This window comes from Physcomitrium patens, chromosome 9, assembly GCF_059467195.1.
Source record: "Physcomitrium patens ecotype Gransden chromosome 9, ASM5946719v1, whole genome shotgun sequence".
Classification (NCBI taxonomy): domain Eukaryota; kingdom Viridiplantae; phylum Streptophyta; class Bryopsida; order Funariales; family Funariaceae; genus Physcomitrium; species Physcomitrium patens.
This window is the reverse complement of record NC_143418.1, coordinates 3,832,745-3,841,248: the sequence shown is the minus strand read 5'-3', so window position 1 is coordinate 3,841,248 and position 8,504 is coordinate 3,832,745. Positions and strand designations below refer to the sequence as shown.

Genomic DNA, 8,504 nt, shown 5'->3' with positions numbered 1-8,504 from the left:
AATTGGTAGTTGACCTTCTTGATGCACTAGGAGTCATAATTTGACCTTGGAAGAAGGTCGAGCTATTACTTTCTTTGTCCAAATACCTTTTGTTGAAAATTGAGGCATCTATGTCAAGAGGTTCAAAACATTGAGAAATATTTGTATGTGTGCTCATCAGTGAAGAGTCTTAAACAATGGTGTCAGTTCTCTGAATGGCGTGCAGAGCTAAAATCAGCAGTCAAATGTGCTGTAAAATTGCTGAAGAGGATTGGGAGGCAAGCTGACATGGATAACGAAACAACGATCAAAACGATTGCAGGAAGAAAGCGATAAATGGCCATATCAACTCAGTAAACAGTGCCACGAGAACTTGCAAGTAAAGGGTGTTTTAAGTAAAGGAATGCCAATTTCCAAAAACAATATCACACTGTGTCAAAACCAATTTACAGAAGGATTCATAGTTTACTCAGATGCGATGGATACGTCCAACGTATTAGTAGGAATTTGCACCTTTGAAGTTGAAATCTGGTGTATCAGGTACTACTGAAGAAACCCGTTAAATACGGTGCGAGAATTACCAGAAAAGAATCGACCAAGTTACAACAGGGGCACATCGCGCTAAGAAAAATTAGTCACAGAATTGGTAATGAAATACAAAGTTTTACTCGGGATTCAACTCGAAAAACGTAACTCACAACTACAAGTTCACCAAAGAAACATTCAATTACTGCAATTGCTTAAACATAAGCTCCGACACGCCGGAAATAAGGACTGAGAAAACAGATAAGACTGACCAATAAGTTTCTCGACACCAAAGACATTATAGTAAACGGGAAAAATAAATGAAATATCGTTACTGTGTTCATTGGGGGGAGGATATTGTCCAAATCAAATGAGGGAAAGTGTAAAACAATCCATCAACTCATCTATTTGCTATCCTACAAAACAGGGTTTCAATCACCCGGTTACATTCCTTACAACATCCACAAAATTGTTCACCACTTAAATAAACTGCCCTACCTAATCATTTAGTCTACTTCCTCCATCTTGGAGCCCTCCTCCTCGGCATCAGCCTCCAGTGGTGGCATGTCTGCATCGGCTTCCGTGACATCGTCGTCGATGCTCAGTCCCAACTTCAGCATCCTATGGATTCTGTTCCCGAACGTGTTCGGCTCCTCCAAGCTGAACCCTGATGTCAACATCGCCGTCTCGAACAGCAACAGCACCAAGTCCTTCACGCTCTTGTCGTTCTTGTCCACCTCCGCTCTCTTCCTCAACTCCTCCATGATCTGGTTGTCAGGGTTGATCTCCATCGTCTTCTTCGACGACATGTAGCTCGACATGCTGCTGTCGCGCAGCGCCTGCGCCTTCATGATCCTCTCCATGTTCGCCGACCATCCGTACTCGCCCGTCACCAGCACGCACGGCGAGTCCACGATCCTGTCCGACACCACCACCTTCTCCACCTTGTCCCCCAATATGTCCTTCACCGCCTTGCACAGCGGCTCGAACCGCGCCTTCGTCTCCTCCTTCTTCTTCTTCTCCTCCTCCGTCTCTTCCAACACCAACCCCTCCTTTGTCGCCGACACCAGCTTCTTCCCGTCGTACTCCTTCAGTTGTCCCACCGCATACTCGTCGATCGCGTCCACCATGTACAGCACCTCGTACCCCCTCCTCTTCAGCTTCTCCAAAAACGGTGAGTTCTCCACCGCCTTCTTGCTCTCTCCCGTGATGTAGTAGATGTCCTTCTGCCCCTCCTTCATCCGCGTCACGTAGTCCTTCAGGCTCGTCATCTCCTCCCCGCTCTTCGTCGAGTGGTACCTCAACAGGTCCGCCAGCTTCGACCTGTTCTGGCTGTCCTCGTGGATCCCCAGCTTCAAGTTCTTCGCGAACGCCTCGTAAAACTTCTGGTAGTCCTCCTTGTTCTCCGCCACCTCCGCGAACATCTCCATGCACTTCTTCACCAAATTCTTCCGGATCACCTTCAGAATCTTGCTCTGCTGCAACGTCTCCCGAGATATGTTCAGCGGCAGATCCTCCGAGTCCACCACTCCCTTCACGAACCCCAGGTACTCCGGTATCAGCTCCTCGCAGTTGTCCATGATGAACACCCTCCGCACGTACAGCTTGATGTTGTTCTGCTTCTTCCGCGAATCGAACAGGTCGAACGGCGCCCTCTTCGGCACGAACAGCACCGACTTGAACTCCAACTGCCCCTCCACCGAAAAGTGCTTCACCGCCAGGTGCTCCTCCCAGTCGTTCGACAAACTCTTGTAGAACGCCGCGTACTCCTCCTTCGTCACGTCCTCCGGCTTCCGCATCCAGATCGGCTTCTGCTTGTTCATCAGCGCCCACTCGTGCGACACCTCCTTCACCTTCTTCTTCTTCTTCTCCTTCTCCTTCTCCTTCTCCTCGTCCACCTCCTCGATCTTCCCCTCCTCTTCCTCCTTCTTCTCCTCGTCCTCCTCGTCGTCCGACACCTCCTTCTCCGTCGTCTTCTCCGACCACAGCGAGATCGGGTAGCTGATAAACTCCGAGTGCTTCTTTACCAGGTCCTTCAGCCTCCTCTCTTCCAGGTACTCCAGCTGGTCCTCCTTCAGGTACAGCTTGATGTGCGTTCCACGTCCCAGCTGCTCCCCGCTCGTGTCACGAGTGATCGTGAACGACCCCCCGGCCTGTGACTCCCAGATGTACTGCTCATCATCGTTGTGTTTCGATGTCACCACCACCTTCTCCGCAACCAGGTATGCAGAGTAGAAACCCACACCGAACTGCCCTATCATGCTAACGTCGGCACCGGCGGTCAGGGCTTCCATGAACTCCTTGGTCCCCGACCGCGCAATGGTTCCCAGGTTGTTAACCATGTCAGCCTTCGTCATACCGATACCACTGTCGATGATGCTAAGGGTGTTGTTGGCCTTGTCGGGAACAATATGAATGAACAGCTCGGGCTGCCCATCCATTTTACTCTTGTCGGTCAGGGACTCAAACCTAATCTTGTCCAAGGCCTACCATATTGAGGGAAAAGGATAATCAGACAAGCAAGCAATGACGATAATCCAAGGCTCAAACCCGCCACCACTACACAAATCTACTATGGCGGCGCTACAAGCCATAGCAGGGTGTCACAAGACAGACGAAGCAAACATATGTCTGGAATTCTCAGACTTAAAGCGCAATGCGACCCTGATAGATCAACTGAGAATGATTCAAATATTCAAGAACTTGCAAAAGTTTAAAGAAAATTACATCGGATGAGTTACTGATCAACTCTCTTAAGAAAATTTCCTTGTTGCTGTAGAAAGTGTTGATAATCAAACTAAGCAACTGGTTGATCTCCGCCTGGAAGGCGAAGGTCTCGACCTGCGCATCGCCGTCCGCCATCTTGTATGACTTTCGCAAATACCTAACCGCCTCAATGCAAGAAAAATAGTGGGACACAATCCACGCCCCTGGTCGAATCCCGCGAAAGAAACCTCGTTAACGAAACTGGAGTATAGGTCAATCGATTGAGCCCTAACGGCTACTGAACGACCGAAGTAATATGTTCCGAATGCAGCAGAGGGTGAGAGCTGTAAACACCGAGAGACGACGTGCAATGAGGAGGGTTACAGCCTTTCATACCAGAACGAAGGCCCTCTAGACGCTTCTAGGCCTCCCAGGGCCGCCGTCAGATGCATCCCGCCGACGGCTAGGATCAGTTCCTCTGGCCTTCTCGAGCCTTCCCTTTCTTTCTTCGAACAATCGGTCCTTGCCCTGATTGTTGTCGGCATGATCAAACAGCCTCCGTTGGATGAGACTCAGCAACGGTCAAGATCTGCCTGCGGAGGCGCTTCATTAGGTCGACTGCCCTCGCAGGGTAAGAAGTTGTTTTGCAAATTGTCAATGAGATGAGCAAGGCTGTCCCTGGTTTCGAGGCCATCGTACTGTGTGTTTTTTGAATTAGTATGTTTGTGTTTCTTGGACTGGGGGAGGATCGGGGTTTGTGTTGTGGAAGAAAGTCACGAACACCGAGGGATGTTTATTTGGCCGGTTTGTTTCGGAGATGTCTGAGGAGATTTTGAATGGATCAATGGTGTGCTCTAGGGTGCAGTGTAGACTGGTTCACCGGGACGTCTGTACATCTCGCCAGGATGTTTGTGTTAGTTTTGTAAAGCTAGTTGATATTCTGTCACTCCTGGTCTTTGTGGTCGTCGTGGTAGTCGTCGTCGGCGTTTGCTGCGGTGCTGCACCTCATACAGTGACTTGAGAGATAAGTTACCCTAGTGATACCCTCTGAAGCCTGTATAGAATTTTTTAGGTTGCTGAAGTGGTCACTGTAGAAACGAATCTTGTAACGATGAAATTAAGATTTTGAGGTCCATCATGTAGAGAATCTTTCAGATTGAGGTATTGAGTTACAGAAAGGATGCTCCTGTAAGCATCAAAGGAGGTGTCATCACACGGGCATAACCATGATTCTACGCACAAGGACTGCAGGGCGATTGCGGGCTTAGCGGGAAGGATAACACCAGGATCCATCCTTCATAATTAACACTTAAATGCAATTGGGAGAAAAGGATTCAACGTCTGAACAAACGCTGCTTGAATCGTAAGCTTTTTAAAGTATCCCTTTGTACAGGTCCCCTCCAAGGATGTGTATCCTAGTCAGATACTTTCAACTTTTACACTCTAGTGTTTATAATATACAGGAGGGCAGGTAAAGAGTGAGTAGTTTTTTACAGTCGACCACACCGGACTATCATGGCCGATCTAAGATTTTTCTTTGACTTGATGCCAACAATCACTGAGCTTCCCAGGTTATTGACTTCATGGAGAAGCTAATACTCGTATTCCCAAGCTCGCTGCCTATATTCGTAAACGCTTCGCAGCTCGCATGAAACCCATAATTACTTTCCCCTCGTCCAACTCCTGTAATTCAATGACAAAACAACTCTCAGGGAATCGGATTTTGCCTTCACAGAGTACGTTCCAAGGCCTGTGCAAAACTAAAATATTGTAGAGATTCATAATTATCATGGAGGCAAGACATGTGCAACTTGGTATGTTGTGCGAGTACTCGGAACGGCACAATTTAAAGGTTTCTGCAACTCAACCTGTGACATGAAATGCCTACAAACTGCATCCACAAGCTGCTCTCTGGATGAGTTTGGACCGCCTTCAACCTTCAGCACAGATACGAATAAAACCATTAGTTCAGATTGTGAGCACTTAAGTTACCTGTATAATCGAACCTCATGAAGACGACGACAACAACAACAATAATAAAATAGGAATCTGCTAGTGCAATGCAACTTAGGGCTTCTCAAGGTTAAAACAATCAAGAAGATCATAGGACCTGACACAATTTCTCATTGCAAATGGAATACTTATACAAATCTGTCCTCACCATGAACTGGGCAATCTGAGATGTAGAATGTCTGAAATGACCTTGACAATAATTTTGTAATCACATCTTGTTAATTCAATGTGGACAGAAGTTTACCAGCTTGAAGTGCCTTAGATATCTTTTCAGAGCAGCTATCTCCAGCTTGCTAAAATTCACAGACTGCACCCAAAGAATGAACATCACTTAGTCGTTTCTTGAGCGCCTCCACAGATTCAGCAAGTGCAGACTTGCTTTAGTATTTGCAAAGTCCCTGTTGTCGTTCTTAAGACGAGAAAACACATTAATTATGCTTATATAAATCATTTCCACACGCCTCAACCAAACTCTAATCAATCAGAAGTTATCGTACCGGTAAGCATCTGCTAGATGAACTTCTGCGTTCAACGAAACCTCCTCTTCTGTCGTTTGCGTAACCACATTGAGTAGTCTTTCCGACTTGACCTGCCATTCCAGGATTGGACGAGACAGGACATACAAGCTTTCGCGGTTGTACTCTAAATGAGTTCCTTCGAATATTGTTTTCTGCAGCCACAAGCTTTCGTCACTTTACAAAAAAACTACTCATTCTACGTCTAACAATAGTGGCAGGCTAAAAACCAGAACTCCATTCCTTAAACACGAGAATGCACAATGTCAGAGCAAAACTTATTCTTCGATCTCGACCTCTGAATTGCAAGGTGTAACAGCTTCCATCTCACCTAACGCCTTTTCATATCTACTGAGCCTTCAGTGTAATCGAAACAAAAAAATCGAGATACCTAAAACAATGACCAGGGAGCTAGGTCCTAGTATCTCAATGTTAGTGCAGCATGCAATGTCTCAACCCAAAATAAGCTCGGGTTTACAAACCTTGGCTTGTTCTGCTAGGAAATGAATAATCCTCGTTGTCCTCTACTTCTTCAAGACCACTAGGGCCCTCAATCACACTCAATGCATTGCGCTGGAGCTTCACTTCATCCCCGTTTGTAAGTACCTGCCACCGCGACAGAAACCTGGTCAGTTTGAAGATCTTCAAGAGGCTAAGATAGTAAAACACCGAGGCAACTGCAAAAGAATAGGATCAATAACTAGGAAACGAAAAATCAGCTGAAAGCTCTTCAAGATTATTACAAGCCAATGCCAGCCTCCCAAGCCAACAGCCTTCGTGACGACCCCATGAAGACCAACCAAAACCGATTTGGTGCGGTTGTTTCCTGTAACCACTACTTTAGTGTGCCTTGGCAATGCAGATAGCAATTCGTCTCCGCTATCTTCGCCAGAATGACTGTGGCTGTGAAAGCTCTCTTCAGTAAAACCCATTGCGGCTTTCCACTTCAACCAACTGCTACGCCCTTTTCAACACTTGTTCCGAATCTCAAACCTCAGTCCTGATCTCTGCTTATTACAAGGGGGAAGTATCCGTCAATGAACACAATTTGCTCACAATCATTTGACGATATCGAAGTGAGTGGCATCAATCGTCAGAATCAGGCATACTCAATTGCTCAGGACTATTCTGCAAAACAAACAAGAGCAAAACACTATGTTGTCGTTTTAACAACAAGCAGAACCACGTGTCCATTCTTTCACTTAATTGCCTTCTATACAAGAGAAGCTGTTGTGGCATTCATCTGCGGTCCTTGACTACAACTGTTTCAAAGGGAACTACACCATATTTTATAATTCACAATACGCTCTATCAGGCAATTCACTGACAGCGGCCTAGATGTGATGCATCAATTCGATGCAAGTCGATGACCAGATCAAACAATCACTGATTTTGAGCTTACAGGTGTACTCCAACAATGGCACTTGCTCATCGTACTCATCCCTCAGTCTGACACTTCAACACATTGTGGACATTGGTAAAGAATCCATGTGACCAACAGGCAATTGCTACAAATAAACTTAGACAGCAACGAGGAAGGATCAAAATTTAGGAAAAAGGCTATTACCTCAGTGGGTTAAACCAAGGAATCCACCCAATGAAAACTGTTGCAAACGCCCCCACGATTGAACTTAACTAGTCTAAAAAGCTCCACTTTAATCTACTCTGCACTTCACGCTCTTCCGGAGTTGGAGTTTTGCTATGTGTGCGACCGGTCACAAAAAGAAAGCCTTTTCCGAGAATTTCCATGATATTCCCCCAGCACGATAGAGAATAATGCGCTTCGAAATCCGCATTTTCAAAGGTCCCAGCTACCTTCAACAAGAAATCGAACTGGGTGTGCGAAACCCCGCCAGAAGATGGCCAATTTAAGAAACACGCCGTAAAAGACCAACCCTGCAGTACATTAAGACAGTGCACAGGCAAAATCTAAAACAGCACAGTGCAGAACTTCCCAGCACCGGTGGAATTCGCAATGCAAATCGCAACAGCGCACAAATCACACCCCATTACCACAAACAGTGACCACAGACCTTCACCCCCTGCAGAACACTCCCTCCGAAACAATAACCACTCTAGCAAGCAACCCCACTTAGTACCCACACCTCAGCTCACTGCACACTCCGTCACTCCCACTCAAATCAAGCCACCGCGACAACGCTCCACCTCTACACCCACATCTGATTTCCCCGATCAAACAATTCCCCCTTCCTTCATCCGAAAATCCAAATGCAACGAAGACAGTCACCCCCGCTTATTCCACGATCGTCAGCACCACAACCCAACAACCTCGCCCTTCAATTAAAAGCGTCGCAAGGAATCAGCACCCTCAAATTGCGCTTCACAACGACGGCACTACCAGTGGTGGCATCCAAAGGTAAGATGCGAAGCAGAATCTGGCGGGGATAGTGGGGCCTGTACGAGCAATCCCCGCGTCGAAGCTTGCTTTCGTCGGGGCTATGGCGGCACCGGGGCATCCAGGTCCTACGAGCGCGGGCGGGGGAATAAGGGGGGCGGGGCGCTTTTCGGTGCCCGCGCCGTAACTTGGACTGCCAGGGTGAAGACGCTGTGACACTGTTGGGAACGTTCCCCGCCTCCTTTTGCTTTTTATGGGCTCGCTCGCACGTTCCCACGCTCCCCTAGTTCCACTGATCTCGGGTTCAGCTAATTATGGGACTTGGCTCGTTCGGCGCTGTGGACTTACTATTTTTATTTTCAGCTTATATTATTTGAATTGAACTTCGTAATTAATGAATGCGTCGTTTG

General features: G+C 47.1%; 2 protein-coding genes across 3 annotated transcripts; both read right to left on the bottom strand.

The window, feature by feature from the left end:
• Positions 1-808: 808 nt before the first annotated feature.
• LOC112286983 (heat shock protein 90-2) lies at positions 809-3,559 on the bottom strand. The gene is made up of 2 exons (XM_024529513.3): positions 3,232-3,559; positions 809-2,990 (listed from the first exon to the last, which is right to left on the bottom strand). The coding sequence occupies exons 1-2, from the start codon at positions 3,364-3,366 to the stop codon at positions 1,011-1,013; spliced, it is 2,115 nt and encodes a 704-aa protein (XP_024385281.1). The 5' UTR covers positions 3,367-3,559; the 3' UTR covers positions 809-1,010.
• A 970-nt stretch (positions 3,560-4,529) lies between these two features.
• On the bottom strand, positions 4,530-8,158 carry LOC112286984 (uncharacterized). 2 transcript variants are annotated; one of them, XM_024529517.3, is made up of 7 exons: positions 7,306-8,158; positions 6,482-6,745; positions 6,221-6,344; positions 5,721-5,893; positions 5,468-5,530; positions 5,079-5,147; positions 4,530-4,893 (listed from the first exon to the last, which is right to left on the bottom strand). In XM_024529517.3, the coding sequence occupies exons 2-7, from the start codon at positions 6,668-6,670 to the stop codon at positions 4,831-4,833; spliced, it is 681 nt and encodes a 226-aa protein (XP_024385285.1). In that variant the 5' UTR covers positions 6,671-6,745; positions 7,306-8,158; the 3' UTR covers positions 4,530-4,830. The 2 variants fall into 2 exon arrangements, with proteins under 2 accessions (XP_024385285.1, XP_024385283.1); XM_024529515.3 differs by having other exon boundaries at positions 4,852-5,147; positions 7,306-7,448.
• Between the last annotated feature and the right edge of the window lie 346 nt (positions 8,159-8,504).